The 23,726-nt window shown below is 41.4% G+C and overlaps 1 protein-coding gene across 6 annotated transcripts in view; it reads left to right on the top strand.

Moving 5' to 3' along the window:
- The window catches only part of LOC140662844 (protein trachealess-like), an 84,358-nt gene that overhangs the window by 50,250 nt on the left and 10,382 nt on the right, over nucleotides 1-23,726 (top strand). For 4 of the 6 annotated variants that reach the window (XM_072886499.1, XM_072886500.1, XM_072886501.1 and 1 more), the window contains one exon: nucleotides 20,814-21,052. In XM_072886499.1, coding sequence (XP_072742600.1) covers nucleotides 20,814-21,052 — 239 coding nt within the window. Of the gene's footprint in view, nucleotides 1-12,840; nucleotides 13,393-20,813; nucleotides 21,053-23,726 lie in introns of those variants that run through there. The other 2 variants (XM_072886504.1, XM_072886505.1) reach the window with 2 other exon arrangements.

A 23,726-nucleotide genomic window follows, 5' to 3' on the forward strand; every position in this document is an offset into this window, starting at 1 on the left:
TCTGATTAAGACTCGCGTAAATCCCATTAGGGTCTAATACCGAACCTAACGCGTAATATGTGCTATATTTATTTGGGATCCTCGGTATTATGAGGCCGATGCCTTGATGATATAGCGGGACACATGGTAGACAATTTGTAGATGACATATCCTATCATGTACATACAATATGTTCGATATATTATATTAACGCGCGCAACCTAATGATAAGAGTTATTATTATACGTCCGTATCGTTATATTATATGATATTATAAATATCTAATCATTTAACAGAATGATTACAATTATTGTAATAATTGTAAAGCGTACTTTAATATACTATTGGTACATGCGCATATATTTGCCAACGTGAACAATAGCGAATGAAATAGCGGCCGATATATAGAGGTATGCGTCATTTATAGAAGCTCCTCATAAATATTCGCTACTTTACAGCAAGAAGACTGCGGTAGAGAAACGCCCGAGAGTAAGGATATCGCTCGGAAAATATGAAATGGCCCTTTAAGACTGTTACTGCCAGGATCAGAATATTCGGGAGAGCAGATGGGGAGTTGTTCGCCCGCCTCTCTTATAACGCGTAACATCGAGTCGAGGAGTTTAAAAAGCTATTTCACGGGGGCGGCAGGGTGCATCTGTTTTGAAAATCTCGCGATTTTAAGAGACACCAGGGGGAAGAGGACTAGAGACGGGGGTAGACAGACGCACGACTTGTCAGACGTTTTAAGGGCTCGCGTATCCTCCCCGGTGTCGCACCCTAAAAATCATTGGATATGCCAAGAGTCCTCGTTACATCGCGGATGTACCTTGCGGGAATCGACTGTCAACACCAACTGTCGTAAGATTGGCCACAGTTTATCTTTTTGCAGTCATGCATATATTGTCAACTCGATAGGCGGAAATGTAAAATTATATTACGTAAATTGCTCTTGAAAATGTTTAATGTACGGAAATTTTTTTTCTATCTTTTACGAGATTATTTACAAATTATTTACAAAGCGAGATAACGATAGCGCGACAAACATCTAGAGAAAAACCGCAACGCATTTTATATATATTTCGAGTTTAAATTTTATATTCGAAAGAGATGCAAGCATTCGTAGAAAAGACGAATAGTTTTCGAAACATTTGTCACATATTGATAAGATATCAATATGTGAAAATACGCGTTGTAGAAAGCGTCCGATGACTGAATAGTTTAACGCGGAGAAAACAGAAATTTTATGTATTAAATTAAATACACAGACATAGAGAAAGAGAGACACGCGCTTATGAAGCCCATAAGGGAGACCTAATGCTTATACGGATTCAGATTAGGTTGAAGAATTATGAAGCGAGTTAAATCAGCCGCGAGATTAGATCAGTAGGTACTGTTATCTACCTCGCTCCGTCGCTCCGTCGCTCCCTCCAGTTATTTGCTACATTAAGATAAGAATTCTCTGGCTAGCATCGAATTTGCGCTGACTTATAAGCGCGCTCAAAGGACAAAATCGCGCGCGGGTCGTACATATTATTACAGATAATGCTAAACAAGGCTATACTCTCTCTGCTATATACAAGAGATGCATATTCACTAGTCTGACATTATTTTCCGTAAAATATACGAGAAACGCTTTTTCGAAATGCACTCGAAGATACGAGACACACGTCTGGAAAGAATGGAGCTCACGTTCGTCGATCGATGAAAAGTGGACGGCGGCATTACAGTGCATTTTATCGAAGGAAGGGTCAGCTGACCGGGTCCGAGCGTCCGAGCGTCCGAGCGTAAAGGTATTCGGAGCTCAACAGCCAGCTCCCGAAACGTACCGAGGGAGGAAAATCCTCCAAGGGGTGCTCCTGTACGACACACCGGGCGCGGAAGAAAAGACCCTTCCGGCCTTTCCGAGATCGCAGGGTGCGACACCTCATTTCCTTATCTTTAACAGGCCGTTACTTCTCCGTGCTTCGTTTCTTGACGCTCTTTTATCTGTATACCCGCGGGAAAACGAATCCTCTCCCCTCTCGCGATCGACATGTATACCGCGTCTTTCTGACAAAAGGGACTAATTAGCCGAATCACGTTTCGCGATCGTAGTACAAAGTCCGAATGTAATGCGCCTTTACTACCCCGTAAAATATTAGAATGACCCTGTATGACCAGAACGATCTTGTATCTCATCGCGTTGCGCGGTAAAACAATAAATATTTATCCTGATTTTCTCCTGAAAATGGGATTAGAAAATCATCGGTGCATCCATGCGTTGCACCGTGTGTAGAAACGTCGGATGATCGAACGAAAGAATTGCGAATATACGTGGCGTGTATCGATAAGATACGATGGTGGAAAGCAAAAATCATCAGTCAGGCCGAAGATCTCAGGCCGAGGGTGAGATGTCCGTCTGGTGTTGGCCCGCCGGCCAATAACACCCCATTCACCCTTACCGAGTCACACACCCCGGAATCCAAAGTCGTCGCACCCTGTGAAAAATGATCTTCCCTAAATTGCTCGCTTACATGATAAATATACTACTCTCAGCGTACATATTGCCTCATATGTACGAACCGTATCGTATCGACGTGACTGTTTGTATTTACATTTTACATTAACTTTATATTATTTTTATAACAATCGGTATCAAAAAAAAAAAAAAAAAAAAATGTCGCATATTAATAAAGCCCGTTTTAGACGATTTATAATTTACGATAAAATTCTATACAAAAATATATTTGTAGCTATTGTGTTTTATAATTGTTTATAATTATCGGTTTTTATATTTATTTATATTTATTTATATTAGTTATTGTGTTGTACATTTTAGAATGTATGCTGATGTGCACTCTTTAAGTACACACATACATATGTGTGTATTTAAAAAAGAGACTTTTTCAAAACTGCTTTTATATATATTACACGATATGTCAAATTATAGATGGAATTCTGTCTCGAATTTTGTTATGATAGATCGGATGAAACGGACTTGAAATAAAATTAATAAATTAATATTGTTTCATTGTCGCTCTCTTGTTAGTCATACAACACGTTACATTTTTCGCACGTGTGAGAATACAGACGATCAGCTGAGAGATTTTCTTTGTCTAATTAATACATGTATACGTGTCTATTATATTTCAGAATACTTATTGTTATTCCCATATCACATACATACACCCGCTCTCACTCATAGTGTGGAGAGATATCGAGACACAGGATACCGTTACGACACCCCCGATACTGTTACCCCAAGAAGAACCTGATCTCTGTTCCGATCTCGGAAAAACTAAACAGAGATGTAAGAAACTGCGGAGTAGAAGGGACTGAGGGGGACAGTCTCAGGTATATACATATAATAATATATTACCGGACGCGTTGCTCTCGTGCCGTTACTCTGTTTCGAAACGGGTGTTTGTGCGCTCGTAAAAATAAGGATCACAGCACAGAGATGAAGGAAAAAGAAAAGAAAAGAAAAGGCAACTTGGATGCTATAACGGATTTCTCTATCATCGCATCGCGCTCGGTGAAACTATTTTACGACAGTGTCGGACCCGGCGCGTGGATCCGATGAAACGTTCGTTGCACACGCAACAGAAGCGACGTAACGTAACGTAACGTAACGTATATCTCTCGGTCGCATCATATCTCGCACGGGGCCGGGGAGTAGTAACGTTCTCTGAATTTCCATAAGAGATTCCACATTCTCTCTATTATTCCCAATTGACATTTCAACAATTTTCCAACGAGATACAAGTGCGGCCCAATAAAAGCGACCATATTCTACCGCGCGCGGTAGCAATAATTTTAATATATAGCAGAGTTGGTGGCCGCAAAGTACAAAGCACCACCGTGCGGTTTGCGGCTGGACGGTCCGATGCGCGACGTAACGAGGAAATGGTGCAATTTTCAACTACATACCAACAAGTCTAATGTGTATTATATATACACATACGTATATATATATATATATATATAAGCAAGCGAACGGATCGCGATGCGAGATCATGTATATGCCATTGTGTCCAGTAATTCTCGATATCCTGCCTGGGGAAACCCGTTGGGTGGGGGTGAGAGGGGGAAGAAGCGACAGGAGGAAGGAGGGAATCGTGGATCGAAGGGGCTCGGAGATCGGGGATCGTAGATCGATCGCCGGGCATACCAATCATTGCCATAATACCCGCGCGCATCGATGACACCTTCGTTCATCCATTCCTTCTGCTTCCACGGCATGACGATTCTCTTAACTTGTACGAGACGAAAAACGATGAGGTCAACGGAGCACTTATGGCTCATCATCGGGATCGCCGTGCGAGTAACGAGATCGCGGACGGAAGTCGTATACGCGTCTGTATCTTATTTCGATGGAATATCTCAACGTATTACATATATGTATATGAAATCATCTTCAGCGCGTTCGAGATCTTTCTATCAAATCTTGTGAATTGAGAAAATTTCGAATCAATTCTCTCTCTCTCTCTCTCTCTCTCTCTCTCTCTCTTTCTCTCTCTCTTTTTTTCACGCACACGTATGTGCGTATATACACATATGATATACGATTAGGCTTTTGTATATATCACCGTTCAACTTGAGGAGATTCTTTAAAGAATATGCCTTTTGAAAATTGAAAGCCTCTGTAAGTCTCCTCCTTTCCCTTTTGCCTCCTTTTCTTTTTCCGACAGTGCGTTAGTTATGACTCGGATGTATCCCCGGCGAAAATAATAATTTAATAATTATCTCTGCCGTGCTGGCTGTCAAGCTTGTCCATTTATTTTCCGCATAAGAGATATAGAGACGAAAAATGTTGGCGACAGCGCTTGATAAATCATCTACGTGTAGACGATTAAATTGCGGCGATACGTATACCTCTTTCGGAAAGAGAAGCGAATGAAAAGAAGAAGAAAAAAAAAAAAAAAAAAATAGCGTAATAAAAGCGATAAAGTTAGGAAAAGAATTAGCAGTAGGAAGGTAGAGTCGGCGAAAAAGATACGAGGTCTCTTCTACCCGTGTACTCGATGAGGCCGAAGAGGGTGGCACGACGTTCGTTAACGCATTTCCAGCAGTCTGGCACCGATTGGTGTGGGTGCGGTCGTATACTCCCTGTCTCTTCGTTCCCATTTCAATCTCCAATACCATTCATGCGTTTTGATGTAACCATCTCGACGGTGACGACGTGGACGATGTGGCTGCGCGCGCACGCTCACGCACGCAGCGCGTACAAGCTCATAAACAAAACGACCGCGTTTTATTGGAATGTCAAAGCGGAATATTGGTATTCTTCGCGAGGACTCCCCAAAATATGTACGTCCGCGAGTCGCATGCTAATGTCCGATGCGGGAGCTCGGGGTACGAGAGGCGAGTATCGGCCTCTCCTCTCTCGCATCCGGTTGTCAGTGCGAGTCGTTAGATGACTGGCGCCACGACGGTTGATAGCCCCATGGAAACTCACCTTTCCACTTCTAACTTTAGCTCTTTCGAGCTATGGGAGCGACGTCTTTCCCCTTTTTGTCCCGCATGGCAATCGCGGACGGCCAAGAAATTGCTCCTCCGATCTAAATCATATACGTCAGTCCACCTGTCTTCAATTCGCCCGTACATGTATAGGAGTATTAGTTTCTTTCATTCGATGTTTTTTTTTTTTTCTTTATAATTTCAATACACATATAAAACTCGATGAAATAATTGTTAATTTTTAACTACCTTTTTTCACACTTTCTTGAGACAAAGTATTAATTCGTAGCGATCGATTAAAGCCACCTTTGATACAATGATATGACGAGCGAATCATTTTGTTTCAACTTTCGTTGATGTATACATGGTAGCGTAGTGTAACATGATTGCATTGATCCGTTTTGATCTGGATCGATAGTAAGAGCATAAGATGATGATACAAATCGATCGGTGCGATCGATTTAATAGATATAGCGCCGGATGAATCAACAACTGTATAAATCGTCGCGTGCAATTTCCCTCGTCTCGGGGGAACTTTTCCGAGGAACAGTTTTATCGTAAATATCGGCACCCCTGGCTGAACCGACGAAACTTCCTACACGTCGATCGCGCGATGCGATCAATACGGCAAATCGCGATACACGTATGTATTGCATAATATGTACGCAGCGGAGATGAGAATTAAAAAAATATAAATTTTTTTGCGTGAATTTTTTTAATGCGTTTCGCGACGTAGTGTTGAAGTAGGCGTTTGTTGCATCGAAAAATAAAAACGGTATAACACCGTTTATATAATATATTACGACGCGATAACCATCGCGCAACGCGACGATAACGATCTTGGGTTACGATCCTGTCACCGTTTGCGTTATATCCAATCTTGGGCGGCGACAATTCACGATAACGATCTCCGTGTTTCGCTCGTACAGGTGGTGAATTCCGGAAAATCTGTTTTCGCGAGAGATCCGTCGTAAGTGCGGCCATTTACATGCGGCTATTTACAAAACGGCTCGTTAATCGCAAAATAAGTTATTAAGAATTGTTATTTGGCGTTTATTAATGTAAGGGATGCGACGCATAAATCACGGAGATGCGAAAACAAACCATCTTGGAGGTTTGATTAAGATATTAGAGGGTATACGGAGAGAGAAATGCCTTTCTCCCCTTCTTTGCCCTTCTCTTAATTCGAATCGGTACGTATAGCGACGGCGATACGTAAAGTAATTGTTGTAACCCGATCCCGTATGGTAATTCGCGTAGGCGAGCGGGTTAGCGTCGAGCGAGAGAATGTTTAACCTGCTCTCGCCGGAGATGCGCGTATTGTTATTTTAATAGGCATTATTTGATTTTAAAGTTCAGTGAATGCCAGTGTGTTCTTGAAGGGGGATGTGATTGCCTCGCTCGCCGATATATAGGGTCCCCGAACCCTGTTATTTCCTTCCCCCGATCCCCATTTTCTCTACCAGAGTCCGCGCTTGTCCCGCTTGTCAATCTACGACACGGCACGCTTGAAAGTCCAAAAATTGCTGCGTTCTCTCTCACTGCGTGCGCAAGAATGCAGGAGGCGGACCGAAGATGATTCTTTTCCTCGCGACGAGACCGATCGAAAACTTTCCGTATCACTTGTTGTGATCGAAGAAAGACGGCCAGCTAAAAAAAAAAAATCACCTCCCCGTATAATGATAAATTAATAATAAATTTCTCGGCAGACCTTTTCCAACGTGTTTCCAAACCTCCGAGAAGAAAAAAAATAATATCTTGTTTATACGATTTGTGCAACGTGTTTTGTAAAAATCACACTCAAAGAATCGCTGGATCGAACGAGTGACGTTTCTCGAAATTAACGACGGACTAAGAAAGGTCTGTAGGATCGCGGCCCCGGTATATACCGGTTGATTTGCTACAAGAGGGATGAAATAGGCGGAAGCGAAGGGGGATCGGACCGCTAAACTCGCGTCCAGTAAATAGAATCTAATCAACTGGAGTTGCGGCTGGTCGGTCAGATTTTCAGTCGTAATGTAGCCTTTGACGAATTCCGTCCGTTCTACAAAGATACTGATAAAGATAAGGGAGCGCGAAATAATTGCGGATCTAGCGCTAGAGAAACGTCATATTAGCGTCGGTGGAGTACACGTGTAGCTGACGGTGACAGAATCGTGCCGTTAAAAAAAAAAAGGGAAAAAAAGGTAATATCTCGACAAGAATGTGTACAGCAGTTCGCATGGTGGAAGGAGCGGCGGCGAACGATGAGGAGATTACTCCGGCCTGCGAACGAAGATGGCGAGGCATAATTAAGTAGCGCGACAGGGAGGGTGCTCAGGGTGGTGTAACTACGAGCGCTTTTTTCCGAAGGTACTGGGGCGAAGACAGTTTTTTTTCCTTTAATGTTAAAAAAGTTACGCTAATATGTGCGTGCCGGGCCGGAGAAAGCAATTTGTTTCGCTAATCTTTCTCTCGTTCTCTCTCTCTCTCTCTCTCTTTCTCTCGACGACAGACGTAATTGAAACCCCGACGTAATTATGAATCGCGGGACGAGGGGACGGCCTTTATACACGCTAATGTCTCGCCTCTCTTATTTCAATATGTTCGATATACGTGACGTAATTGATAAACGATCGGAGCACGAAAAATTCCCGTTTTATTTTCTTATCTTACGGCTTAAAAACTGACGTGGACAAAGTATCATAAATATTGCATTTATAATTCGGTTGCTATCAATTTATATTTTTTTTCAAAGATTTTTCGAGCATACACATTTAACGGAGCAAAGGTCATAAAATTTATGAAAAAGAAAAAAAATATCTGAAAGAGAGAGGGAACATGGGACGAGATTCATTAAGCGAAAACCGATGGTGAAATGAGCTTAGCCATTACGAGGCGCGACGGAAGCGGCGTGGCCGGAAGAGCCGTCACGAAATATTTCACAGAGACTTATCTCGCGGGAGAGAGAGAGAGAGACTGTTCTCGCTATCGGTGAACTTTTTAACTCTATTTATTTCGCGCCGCGAAGCGGTGCGAAGATTCATTCGGTTGTTATTATTTATTACCACCGTGTCGCGCGCGCGCGACGGCGGGAGAGCCGCGCGAGCTTTTCCAAGAGGGTTGGCGAGCAATAATCGCCAACAATAAACGCGAATCGCACTTGATTATTATGATTGTCCGACTCCTTTCTGTAGCACCCTCAAATAACTTCGTTTCTCGTTAGTAGCCAGGCTCCCCTTATGCCGTGTGGAAAGCGGAGGGAGAATTTGGCACGAGAGGCGAAGACGAGAGAGAAGGTGGATGGAGGGTTGGAGGTGAGTTGGAGAAAGACGGGAGGGATGACAGCAGCGGGAGAAAGGGAAAGAGAGAGAACGATGCGCTTCCGCTTGTGAGTCCGAAGGTCGGAGGGTTGAATGACAGCGGTGCAATTTGAAAAATTACGGGAGCCGCATACGCTTATGTACGTTAACCCTCGTACCCCTTGGATATCTCGTGCCCCGGGCAAATATTCTGTCTGCCTTTTCGCGATGTCAGAACGTCTCTACTCGATATCTTTCTCTCTCTCTCTCTCTCTCTCTCTCTCTCATTCGAAATCGACGTCTCTCGCGTATCGGCCGAAGAAAGAAATCTTTTTTTTTTTCGCGTGTTTCGAATACTCAATCGTCTAGCAAGTGTAGTTTTGTTTTATACATGTACATTTTTTTTTTTTTTTCTTCCGTTCAATCTTCCACGTATATTTACAGCTTCCTCTGATATAATCTCCAGATTTAGCCTACTTGTCGATGCACAAAGGACATTCGCGTGGCTTTACGTTACGTCGCGATATTAGCCCTCCGATCTACGGGTATCCACCAAATATCCAACTAAGTAGCGCAACACGCGTAACTACTTAGAGAAGATACGTGCAACCGGCTGAAGTGACGCTCTCTTCGAAGGTCTTGCGATCGTAATCTTTCTGTCTCAGATATACGTGCGTTCGGTACGTGTTTGTTGGAAATTCTCGATTACGACACCGAGAGAGGCGCCGGGCCAGTTTATTACGGACACGTGGGAGGACTTGGCGCGCACGTAACACCGTAGGTAATACGTGTACCCGAAGCGGTGGCGGTGTTCGGCGGTAACGCCATAAGATAGGGTCTCATTATTGTCGGTACAGCGTTCCTAAATTGCCGCCCCGAGCCGAGAGCGGTAGACGATCCGGGAGTGGAAGCGCCCGGGTTTTCGTACGACTAACTAACGGCGGACCAATTAACTTTCAATTAGAGAATGGAGATAGCTCTTATCGCGTCCGCGGATAGCGGGGGAAGGGGCGGCTTTTATGGGGCCCTTCTTTACCCGACGGCCGACGTTTATGTCCGCACTGATACATTGTCCCGGAAAAGGGTTAGATACGGATCGTTATATACGTATAAAGGCGATATTATCCGATTGAAGGAGCAGACGATTAACCACCGAGTTAATGCGACCGAGAGCTATGTTGGCCTACCACCTGTGTGTGCGTACGGAGTTTGCGCGATCCGATAACGCGCCAACGTGATCGTTAGTTTTGACATATTCGATGTAATCCAAGGGGGGAATGACTTTGCGATTCAATATGTATAATGCACTTCCATAATGTATCTATTGTTTCTCTGCGGAAATAATTAATTAAGCTGACTTGGACTTGGTAATCAAAACAAATTAGACGGGTATAATGTTTAATTTCTCGTTTGGGTTAAAAAAGCGTGTAACGTGTATATATGTAAATAACAATAGATACACTAGCCATCGAAAAGACACACAAGGCACAGTAGCACAGGACATCCATATGTATGATTATGAGAACGGAGTTATCACCGCGAGGCGCTCTCTCGGTGGAAACGAGCCCGCAGCCAAGTTCATATTTGTGCATTACGCTCACGTGCAACGATACAATAAGGAATCCTTCGTATCGGGGATGCATGCTAAGTATACACGCAAAGCGCGCGAGCTTGTATCTAGTAATGCCGATGCGTCGTTTCCCGTGCTAAGCTTCGATCGTTTCGTTCCAAGCTAGATTCTCGTCGCCTAAGTCTAGAAATGCGAACAACCGTCTACATTTTTACCGCATATAAACGGTTTCCGCTAAAAAAAAGTCTACAAAAAGATTAGCTTCTCAAAGATCTTTCTCTGTCTTTCTTTCTTACAGTAATTAGAATTGCTTTACTCTTAGAGAACATGAAAAAGGTAAAAAAAAAAAAACTCTTCAGAATTGACTTGAACTTTTTTTGTAATTTATTAAAAATTAGTAGAAAATATATACACACATACATGTATATGTATTTTCAAATCTTAACTTAAATTTTTCAATGCAATAATTTTTTTAAATAAGAGATGACGAATTATTCCATGTAAAAAGTAATGATTATCAAACTTATGCTATAACGTCTCTTGCGATTAAAATCATATATAAAAAATTATTGCAAAAAATATTTATCTCATTTATCTCATTTAGTATGTCGAGTATTTCTCTGGTAGCCGGTTATTTCGAACATACATATTATACACATATATATTCGCATTATTATAATATGCGCATTTATTTATTTATTCATTCATTTTTTTTTTCAATATAATTAGACAATCGCAAGTATTAAGAAATCGAATACTTTCCAAGTTACATTTTTAGACTGATTGTTTTTGGTTAATTAATTCTCCTTGTCATTCGCATTAAAATATTGGAGATGATTATAATGATATTAAATCCAATGATATTAAAACTATATATTTCATAATTTGCGATTATTAATTATAGAGTGCTGTCTTTCAACGAAAAATATATAACGATACATTGGAATCTGTAGTTTATCGGCTATTTCAAAGATCAAAATATATTGCTCGCGATTTTGTTAGCCGAGGTAATATATTTACGAATTTAAGTAATAAATAAATATGCACGAGTAGTCGGGTATAAAGACAATCTCGTTTACATTGACAACACTTCTTTCCATCAAATGTTATCAATTCGATCTTTGAAGAAAATCTATTTGAAACGATGTTAGGGCTAATTCTTAGGCATGGAATAGCTTGTAGGACTGATTCGCGTTAAGATTACACGTACATGGGAAACCGTATCTGCGATCAATAGATGCATCAAACTACAGAGATTGTCCTGAGAGTTTGTTCGCGTAATTAACTGCTCGAGAGGGTACACCCTCTCTATCATTAATATTGGCGTTTTCACGTAAGTTAGTTTATTTTCAAATCTTTTCGAAAATTTCAACCGAGGTCCACACTTCTTTCGCGAGAATTAAATTAGAGGTGATAGTGAAGAAAATTAAAGACTTTTAAATATATCACTGACAATTTTTCCATCTATCGTTTTACAAGATAAATATTAAATATTTCTGTAGTATTTATGAACGTATAACAAATTGATACATTACGAGCATCGATCAGAAGATGTGAATTCTTGGCTTCCATAAAGGCTTGCTCGACATTCTCGATAATGCCGACATCATGGCGAATAATACTTGCCGCGCTCAAGTTGGTTTAGTTTAATACAAGTTTTTAACATTTTCACAAGGATTGACACATATTTTTTATTAAGTCTTAATTTATGATATTATTTCACGAATAATCAATCTTAACGCACAATAGCCACATATGTGTACATAATTTTTTTTCGAATTTCTTCAAACAATCTTCAATTTTTTTCTGTTTAGTTAATAAGTAATTATATAAATATATTTTAAACAAATATAATTGAAAAAGAAAGATGTCAAATCATTTTTTGCGACTTTAATAAACTTGTTTCTGAAGAGATTACTTTTATCCAACATATATAGGTACACGCACACACATTTAAAAAATAATTAATCACTGCGAACATACCTGCTATTAAATTAACGAGGTAAATGTACTATATTAAAAATCACGGTCGGGAAACGTACAGAAATGAAAATCGCACGAAAGAATCTTGTCGGAGCATACTCGATGAAGAAGAACGAGGTTGCATCGTCGCATAACACGGAAGAGAGGGAGAAAGAGAGAAAGAGAGATAGAGAGAACAACGTCGGAGCGGAGTGAAACACCACGACCGCGACGACGACGAAGCCGACGACGAAGACGACGAAGACGACGAAGACGACGAAGACGACAAAGACGACGACGACGACGAAGACGACGACGACGACGACGACGACGACGACGACGACGACGACGACGACGACGACGACGACGACGACGACGACGACGACGACGACGACAACGACGACGACAACGACGACGACGACGACGACGACGACGACGACGACGACGACGACGAAATAAGAGAGGATGGTGGGCGGACGCGCATCTCGCCAGGAAGCCAGTATCCAGCAGTATCGTTCGTCGGGCAGGGCGTTTCGTGGGCGGGATAACTCCGCCCGTTATTCGGCGCACGCTCCCGTTATTCACGTACTCTCCCGACTCTCCTTCGTTCCTCCGCGTCCTCTCTGTGCGCCGGCGACGTCTCGTGGACGGTACAGTCCCATCTAGTCGCTCGCACGGTCACGAACGGCCGGGACGGTCGTTGGTTTGAAGCTCGGTCGCGCTTCCGTCACCCTCTCGGTCACACACCCACACCCCCTCCGGGATTTGACAGACGCGTCGCGGGCGATTCAAAGTAGCGCCGACGGCGATGACGAGAATGATCGTTTCCGTTCACGGGTGCCGGTTCGAGTGCCGGTTTGTGTATCGCGTGGCACGCGGGTGAACAGTGTGCGCCACCGATTGACATATAAACCGTTTTCTTTTTAATAAGTGTGAAGATAAGTGACACTGTCCGAAGAAAATGTTGCCGTATCAGGTGGCCATGGATTACGGGGGCTTTCAACGTCAAAGCCCGGTCGGGGTCGGTGTCGGTGTCGGCGGACCCCATCAGGGGGCCGCTGGGGCGCTCAACATCAACCCCGCGTTCACGCACTCCTGGTTCGTACCGGCGGACCTCTGTGTCCCGTACAAACAGAGTCAGGGTCCTCTCCTCGAGCCAGGGCATGTTGTTTCTCTTATACTTATTTCTCTAATTACGTACGCTTATATAGTTATCGTTAACGACGTCGCTGCATCTTGGACGGCGATCGACCCGACGATCCACGAGCACGAAAATTCTTGTTGTCTTAAAAGATTAAACTTTTACGTCTATAGTATATAGACGATATCCAGTCGCTCGACATTTTACGATTTATCGATCGAACGTCAAAGATTTTTGTTAATTCCTTTTATTTTCTTGCAATCGCGACACGTAAACGCGCGATATATTATTTTTCAAATTGTAGTTTACATAATTCTCCAATGACCCAACCGAATCTCCAAAAATAAATTTTAGCCTATATCGTTGGAAAGATAAGATTATACGTTGGGCTTTATATCTATCTTATAGATTCTAAATTCTTTTCTGAAAGATAAAAACCAACTATTTGTGCTTACGTCTCGAGATACTAGATGAATGAAACCGATCTCACAAACAGGAAGGATCTAGGTGTGTTTTATACGAAAGATAATTTCTTAAATATATTTTTCGCGGTGGGATTTAATTTTTATTATAACGACCTACTCCTGACAGCGTTTAAGAACGTTTAAGAGATACTCTTAATCCCGATGCATCACGTATTATTTATGCCACTCTTGACGTAATCATGTCCCGTTCGACAAATTACGCAGGTACGACGAGGAGCGGTTGACATCGAGAATTTCCGCGGCCCTTCGAAATCGGATGAAAGGGCCGCCCGTAGTACAGGGTACGGTCCCAAGAGAGCTCTGTCACAGTGAGTGGATAATGGGAATGGTGATGGGTGGCGGTAGGTAGGTAGGTATAAGACGCGTGAGGGTGGTAAACCAATGGGGGTAGACGAGTACGTCACGCCGCGGCCGTAAACCCGATGCGATATCGGAGGAACGCTGATGCTGACGGGGCAACCGGGGGAGCCGTCAAATGTTACCTTTGGCTTGTCGCCCTTATCTCCCTTCCAATATACCTCTATTTTGATTTTCCGACATCTCACTCGTAACGAACCAATCACACTGATGCGATTCGATTCGGTCCTATAATTAATCACGCGCGTTGCATCATCGAAATTCTCTCTCTCTCTCTCTCTGCATATTTTTTATATAACTTTTTTTTATATATTTTTTTAATACAAAGCTGTTTTATTTTTTGATCAAATTTTATTTAGTATTTTTGATCATTTATTGCACGTTTGATCAACGAGTCACAAAATTTCATTAATAATTTTCTTGATTTCCTAAGCACCTTTGCTTTTAATCGATGTGATATCGTAAATAATTAATTATTCAGATTGAAAAATATAACGCGTAGCAGCGTCAAAAAATCACAATTAACTTTGACCCGGAGAGATCAGTGACCGCGGATTCGTATCTGACTTTGGCGACGAGACCGTGTCGCGCCACGGACTCACGTTCCCGGAAGTTAAGACACCAAGCGCATCCGGATGCGAGCCACGGACGTGAGGCCTTTCGAAACCCCTTGCTTTCTCTGTTAGCTGACTACTTAACTTTTCAGTGGATGTCCATGCCTCTGACAATTCGATCTTCTCATAATACTATACATATATTATTTTTAGAATTGTTGAGTTTTTGGACCTGTTTCTTTTTTTTATAGGTATATATAACATTTTTTAAATAATTTATTGCATAATTAATTATTATATAATATTAATGTAAACTCTTTAAAAAAATTTAATACTGTTAGTATATTATTTATACTTATATACGTATATATATATATATATATATATATATATATATATATATAGAATTTTCCTATGTATGTATTTTGTTCTCGTTGACATAACTTTTCTACATCACTTTTATTTCTAATTACATATTAGCTAATTATTCTTTCTTACGTGTAAACGTATTGTAATTTTATTATGATTTTTAAAGTATTATCAAACTGATAGATTGTTCTTTTTGTAAAAAAATTAATAATATTATTAATACATTATTTATACCTATACATAGTTTTTCTAAATACATATTTTATTTTTGTCGATAACATCTAACAATAAAACATTCGTAAAAAACGCGTTATCATATTCTTTCTGATCTCTCCGATTTCTTCGTAACGATAATAACGACAGAGGGTGATCTTTTCGGTGAACTTTGTCCTGATATTAGAGAGGCGCATCGCGAGAGACGAAAAGGCAAACCGCACTTCGCGCTGTAAACCAGACTTGATATTGAGGGAGAGTTTGAGGTCGCGTCCAAAATGTTAAAGAAAGAAGAAACAGCTCTTACAAGTGCATTTACCGAAAGTTCTCAGGCTCGACCTCCGCTCCTCCGCATCGGGAAGCTCATCACGTAGACTTTAAGCCCTCCCTTATCTGCGCGTCATCAGGAGCCAACTTCCCTCCGTCTCTCTATCTACCCGTTGTATATCTCTCTCTCTCTCTTCTTTTCTCTCTTTCCTCGCCCTCTCGCTGTCGCACGCATCGCGACTCTTTCTCCGCTCTTTTCATATTTTTTTTTTTTACCCTCTCTTTCTTCCCTCCCCTTCCCGCCATTTTATCGTAGATGTGTATGCATGCATGTATGCATGCGTCGTGATTTACGTCCGCGGATGCAGCGGGATGCTTTATAGTGTTCCCGGCGTTATTCTTTTTTTTTTCCTTTTTGTTTCATCCGCTTCCATTCAGATCCCGCCCTGTTCCGTGGAAAGCATTTCCTCACTCGCGTTGTCTATCGTATCACAATGAATATTAGGATACAAAGAATACAAACGGAATAACATTACACAATGTGATCAATGTTGATAAATTAATCTCGCTGAAAAAAATAATCTTTATATCAAGACGACGCGCCGGCAAAATTCAAAAATTGTGATATGACTGTAAAAATTGTTTTTCCATTTTTCCATTTTTTTTTGTTTTTTTTTTTTTTTTTATTGCGTTCAAAGGCAAAGTTGCGTCCTAAATCTCATTCTATGTATCGTAATTGCGCAACACACACTGCGAATTTACACACGCGACATTATCTCCTTCGCACTCGCTTATAAAACTCGGCATGATTCAAGCGTTGCATCATGAATGAAATCGCGGACTATGGTCCACTAGAAGCGAGGGATGTATCGTGAATAATTCATGACGTCGAATAAAAACATAAGCGGCGAAAGACAAGCGGTCGCAATAGCTTTTTTTTTTTTTTTCAGCGGCTTTTGCGAAAGAGTTTGGCAAATGGCGATTCGTCGATTCTATCATCGTCATCAGCGATTTCTTCGAAACTGACTATACATACGATATATCGGATGAATTTGAAAGTTTGCGAAATAAAGTGCCGCTATTGCTATCGAGAGAGCTCTTCACAGCTTCACACGTACATACACATTTATACCTACTTTGTCGTCCAAGACTGAAGTTTACGACGCCGGTTTGGAAATCTAATGGCGACGCGCACGTTGCGCGTAAAAACTTATTCCTCGCTCCTCGTTATCGGACGGTCAGCGGAAATGACATTTTTCGCCGAAACGCTACAAAAGCCCGGGCATCCGATAGCCACCCTCGGGCCGGTGGGGCCGCGAAAGAAAATTATGTCGAAACTGGAGCCGTAACATTAGGAGCATTGTATTGTTGCGCGAGGCTACGGCTCTCCGGGGAGTAGGTTGGAAGGTCCTTTTCCGACTCACGTTCTCTCCTCCTCGCGCTCACGTACACCGAGGCCTGTGCGCGAGAGCACACAGACGCGGAAATACAGACGGAACGGGACCATACCCTCAGGTGGTGCTTGGGACCGGCAAATGAATCGTTTAATTGAATTAGTCGATGAGCCCGCGTTACGACGCGCATTATAATTTCTACGGTTGCCAATATCGTTCTCTCTCACTTCTCCCGCTGCTCTTGTCGCTGAGAAATCATATATATTCACGAAACCCTCATTGTCCACCAACTTTCCCGTATATACTAGATTACGTACTGCGCAATTTTCTTGTGACATTGAAGAAAAATGTTTTATGCAAAACGATAATTCTTGCAGCAGATAAATATTCAATCTTTTGGAAACATCATTTGACCTTACTTTTTATCGTGAGATCATGAGAATCACGATAAAAAATGTAAAGAAATCTGAAAGAGATATGCATATATACAAATAATGTAAGCATTGCAAGTTATCTTTATTAATTGAAATGTGTAATAAATATATATCTATCGTAAGAAACTGACATCTTTTACACATTTTGTTGAGGTGACTTGTTCGGGAGAAATTAATTGTCATTTATTGAAATTATACCAGTATTTTTTCCGAAAAGCTTTATTTGTACAGAATGTCTACTCCCTGGAAAAACATTTGGAATTCTTAGCGATTTGTTTCGTATTAGAAAAATGAGGGAATTTTTATAGAATTTTATTGGGATTTATAGGATATTTTTTTAAATCCTTTCTTTAATAATTTTGCTCCTATATTGTAAGGCTTTTATTAAAATTTACAAGCGGTCGGCAAGTGAATTATGTATTTAAAAAAATATAAACATATATATATATATATCTATATACATCTTTCTCTATTTATACATATATTAAAAATATTGAATATGTATTTTTCATTGTAATTTTTAGGGATAAAAAAATGTAAAAATGTTATGCAAGTGAAAAAATTTTACAAAAGCTTATTTCATTTTAATTTTTTTTCAGTACATTTCCAAATCTAGTATTTGAAACTTAAATGATTCTTAATTTTTCTTTTGTACGAGTAGAAAACACGAGAAAACAATAGAAAGAACTTATTTTTAAAAGTTGCACCAAAAATCTTGAAAATATTCTCTTTATCTGGAATTTTGAAGAAAAATATCTGGAAGACTAGAGGAGAAACTTTTGAGAAAATTTTTTGACAAAATTTGAGTAGACACCTTCTCTGTTGCGAATTAAAGAAATATATTGTAAAAAAGAAATATAATGCTCGATCTGTCGTGTACGTATCGTGTATGTATCGAGTTGGCGAGAGCTATTTATCGTCAGGAATTCCATCGGCATAGGGAAACGGTGTTATCCGCACGGTAATCTGGCCGATTATTACGCGCAGCTGCCATTTCTCGTACCTCGTATGGTGGCGACTCGACGATTCGAATCCGCGAAGAAGGAAGAAACGGAGGGTTGCGGATATCCGAAGGGGCGAGAGCCTCGTCATAGCTCTCTGCTGAATTATTGATGGGCACTTTGAGAGAAGGCGAGAGGACGCTGCGTTAGCGGCGCGCCTCGGTGGCCTTTCTCGAGGATCGCTAAGGATATACCCGGCGATGGTTGCGTCGGGAGGGACCACTATCTCGGATCCCGCGGGACTTTCGGGACTCGCGAGCCCTCGCTGCTGCCGTCGCCGCCGCCGCCGCCGCCGCTGCCGCCGCCCAATTCCAACCAATTTGACCGAAAGTTGGGCGTAATTTTATTTTCACACGTCTGCAGACGCTTTACCGCGCGAGCCTGGCCAAACGGACGAGGGCGGCCGTGTGCTTAGGTTTAGCTTTTTCTAAGTTCCGGTTCTCTTGGGGGATAGATTCGACACGGTCAAAGGAAGCTGCCGCCCTTCCTTCCTTCCTTCCTTCGTTCCTTGTATTCTTTATCTTTGCCAATCATCGATTATCACGGGAAAATGTTCGGCTTTTAATCGTCTTGTCGATTTCATCTGCGTTTCCGTGATGGACAGTAGTATTTTTGTTAGCGGTAATTGTAAAGTATATAATTTTTTTTTCAATCAAGTATGTATTACAGTGATCTGACATTAAGAGTGTGCATTTGATGTAATGGAAACGTAAGTAATCGCGGTATCGCAAATATCGAGGAGGAAGACCCGAGAATGCAAAGTGTACAATGCATAGTCTATCATTCTCTATCGTCGAGAACACGGAAAAGGGAAGAATCTGTCATTATCCCTTTGGGACGAAAACGAAAGTCTGCCTGTAAACGAAACTTTACCGAGGGCAAAAGGATCGAGTGTCGCGGAACGCCTGTGAAATGTCAAAACAAGATTCTGACACAGTGGCAACTTATATATCGGCCAGGGGATGCTCTCTCTTTCTCTCTCCTCCCTTTTCTTCCGTTTTTACGACTTGCGATCCCTGTTCGCAGCCGAGAATGCTCATAATGGGTTACCATCGTGTTGGCACATCTCGCGCGAGGGAGAGACAAACTCGGAAACTCGGGGTAGGTAGGGAAAGTATACCGGTGTTTTACAGTCGTTAAGCGCAATAGTGAAGGAATAAAAATCCCATCGCGTTTCGAATCATTTCGGCTCCAGACCACGACAGACCGCTTCGCATCCGCGAAGCCTCCGGTCCCCATCGGAAGTTAGTTAATGGGCTAAACTCTTAACTCTGATGCCTTCCTGGGGACAGATTTCGCGCGCGGTTGCCCGCTTTTCCGTTTTTACGAAATGAGAAGATCAAAGCGTTGTAAATCTCGCATTCGCAAAACGTAAAACACATATGACTGATAATTGAAAAAATATATTTTTATCACAATTTAAAATTTTTGCGTATGTACATCCTGGGAAGAAGTGTCTAACGTGATTCATTCGCGCGGTATATTAAATGAGAGCGATTCGTAGCGCTAGAGGTTAATGACCAAACAGTGATACCAAGAAGTGATACATAGATTTCGTGCCCAAACGTCGGCCCATGGTTTCATTGGTCGATGGTTTACAGTTTTAAATGTAAAACCGGTACCGAGGGGCCGGTCCACTGGGGCGTGGTTACGTTACGTCGATGTTCTCTCGCGGATACATTCGCCGGCTTGTCAGTAAACACGGGCTTCATAGCGCTTTTGAATAATGTATGCCGGTAGCACACCACGACACACACTATCGCCACGCCTCTTCACCTTTATACCTATTTGTGCAAGCGCATAATTTCAGCTTCGCCACAGTATGTACTGTACGTACGCGGCGCGCACATTTGCGCGAAATAATTCCTCCCCCCCCCCTCTCTCTCTCTCTCTCTCTCTCTCTGTCTCTCTCTCTGTCTCTCTCCTCCCCCATAGATATACTTTACCATTAAGAGAGACACACGTCGCGATACGACACGCGCGCAAAGATGCCTTAAAAGGAACGCGGCATCCACAGGAAGTATGGAACGAATTTGCGGGCCGATCGCCGTCTTTCTCTCTGTGACCAACTTATCACCCCGAATCCATAAGCGTCGGAATATTTATCGAACCGTTAAACCTTTTAGCTTTAACCGATAGTCCCGAGTCGAATAGAAACAGCTGAGCTATTACTGTAGAGCTCATAACTCTCTCGTGCTCGCAATTCTAATCGAGGCTCAAGATTTCGGAATTATTTCTCTAGAGACTACTCTGTACATATACATACATAACTGTCATCCAAATATAATAACGTTTACTTTTGTAATCCGTCGAAGAAATTCATTGTTTCGTCGCTATAACCGCTGTGCGTGTGTGTTTGAATTACAGCATCTTGGAGTTGCGCAAGGAGAAGAGCCGGGACGCGGCGAGGTCGCGACGGGGTAAAGAGAACTTTGAGTTCTACGAGCTCGCGAAAATGCTTCCTCTACCGGCGGCCATTACCTCTCAGCTGGATAAAGCCTCCATAATAAGACTAACGATCTCGTATCTCAAACTCCGCGATTTCTCCAGTCACGGCGATCCGCCGTGGTCCCGCGACGGTCCACCGCCCAGCAAATCTGTCAAAGGTAAGATAATAAAACACGAGTCGCGATTCGCGCGCATTCCACTTACTTATCGACAAGAAAAACAAGATCATGGATCCTGATCCCTGTCTTACATTAAATTTGCCAATTATTATTCTTATTCTCCTAACAATATGTAACATATATATATATATATATATATATAATTAACGAATACAACGCGAGATTCTCCGTTTGTTCTTATTTCTCTCATATATCTATTTAAGCTATAGAGTTAGATAGAGTATCATAATGACGGAGCAAAACGTTTTGTTTTAATTTATTACGATAGACATATAATCCGAATAGTCGGCTCGATGAAGATATATCTGCCGATGATGTCTCTTGATGGATCAACGTTTAACCTTCGGAAAGGGGAGTCATCCAGACTGTTAATAGGGGAGATCAGGACCCATATTCCGTGAACCTAACTTTCTCTCCAGGGATAGAAGAATAAGAGAGGAAGTCAGCCGCGTTATAATTCCTTTACGCTCGCGTCGTCTGCAGTGGAGTAGATTGGTATTGCGGCGGACACGCGCGAAATGTATCGTCGCACAATATTTTATCGTATCGATAATACATGTATATTTGACGTTTCTCGATATACTCTGTACATAATTTAATATATATTTCACACGTTAAATATATAAAATGGAGAAGAGATAAAAGTAGAGGTAAAAATAAGGGGAACAATCGTGTTTATAATCGTGTGAAAGCCAGAGAATACACTCGGTCTGTTTCCGAACGGCATTTTTTTGACAGACACGTGTCTTCTCTATTGTCAGACGGAATCGACGCGACACTTGCGCCGTAATTCGATTTATAAGAATGTCCTTTGGATGAGAAGAATTTTTTCGCCCATCTCGTCTTTATATCGTGTCTCTTTCGCAATTGCATGATATATTTTCGTACTAACACAAAAAGAGAACTATTGGGATTATACACGTTTAGGATTATATCGGAAAAAGATTGGACAAAGTTGCTTCCTTTAAGGAAGCACCGCGCAGACTCGTTGGCGATAGATCGAGCTTTCAGATATCCTTTATAATTCCAGTGACCATGCAGCCGGCGAGAGATTTCTAGAGATACATAGTAATAGAGAATTGTCGGCAATCATCGAGCGATAAGATCTCCGCGGGCCTCTTTCATTTTCGTGCTTCATTTAGCGAGAAGGGAGTAGAGCTACTGGCTTATTTTAGTGCACTTTTGCTTCGTCGCTCTCTCACAATCTTTTTCTTCATTAATGTAGATGTACTGTTACGCTCGTTCTATCGTGGCTTTTTATATATTTCACGGGTTTTATATACAGGTCAAGTCAATTTTTTGAGAAGAAACAGACTTATTATTATATCAGAAATCGCGAAGAATAAAACAACTCGTCTACTTGACGAGAGAAAGATGCTTTTCCTACAGAGAGAAATCATAAAGACAGCGTTGTCGAGAAATCTTATTTGCTCGCACTTTTATGTGTTTTATCGGGTTTATTACAGGTCAAATCGATTTTTTTTTTTTTTTTTAGAAAAGACAGACTTATTATTATTGATCGGAAATTTCGAAGAATAAATACTTTCTGTCTACTCGATGAAAGAAAAATCTTTTCCCCACAAAGAGAAATCGTAAAGACAGCGTTGTTGACAAACCTTTTTTTTTTAGAAAAGATAGACTTATTATTGATCAGAGATCGCGAAGAATAAATACAACATTGTCTACTCAATAAGAGAAAAATGCTTTTCCTACAAAGAGAAATCATAAAGAGACGGCGTTGTCGAAAAATCTTATTTGCTTATAGTTTTATGTGTTTTATCGGGTTTTTATATACAGGTCAAATCGATTTTTTTTAGAAGAGGCAGACTTATTATTGATCGGTGATCGCGAAGAATAAATATTTTTTGTTTACCCGATAAAAGAAAAATCTTTTTCCCACAAAGAGAAATCATAAAGACGACGTTGTCGAGAAACCTTACTCATTTATGTATTTTACGGACTTTAAATACATGTCAAATCGCGATTTTTTAAGGAGAAATATACTTATTATTATATCGAAGAATAAATACTTTTTTTGGCCTACTCGATGAAAAGAAAAACCCTTTGTCCACAAAGAGAAATCATAAAGATCGCGTTGTCGAGAAACCTTACTCATTTATGTATTTTACGGACTTTAAATATATGTCAAATCGCGATTTCTTGATGAGAAACAGACTTATTATTATATCGAAGATCGCGAAGGATAAATACTTTTTGTCTACTCGATGAAAGAAAAATCCTTTCCCCACAAAGAGAAATCGTAAAGACGGCGTTGTCGGGAGACCTTACTTGCTCGTAGCCGCTGCATATTTTCGGAGTGCACAAGGGTGGGTGCTGGTTGAGTTAATATTTACAGTGCGGGAGGGTCGCGAAAAACGTTAGAGACAGGTTCCGCACGTACGCTGGTACGTATAAAGGCTTAGGTATAGGTGCGTCTCTGTCTCTCTCTCTCTCTTTCTCTTTCTCTTTCTCGTCTACTACTATCCGCATGAAAATCTAATCACGACAACCCCCCTGTACGCGCGCAAGGCCTCGCGTTACCAACCGCCAATGTAACTAAACTAACGAAATTGAGTTAGGTGCCGCGCATCGCTGCCGCAACTCCTCGTCAAACTAAATCCAGTGCCGCCCCTCTTCTATTCAGTACGCCGCA

This window comes from Anoplolepis gracilipes, chromosome 2 (assembly GCF_047496725.1).
Source record: "Anoplolepis gracilipes chromosome 2, ASM4749672v1, whole genome shotgun sequence".
NCBI classification, from domain to species: Eukaryota; Metazoa; Arthropoda; class Insecta; order Hymenoptera; family Formicidae; genus Anoplolepis; species Anoplolepis gracilipes.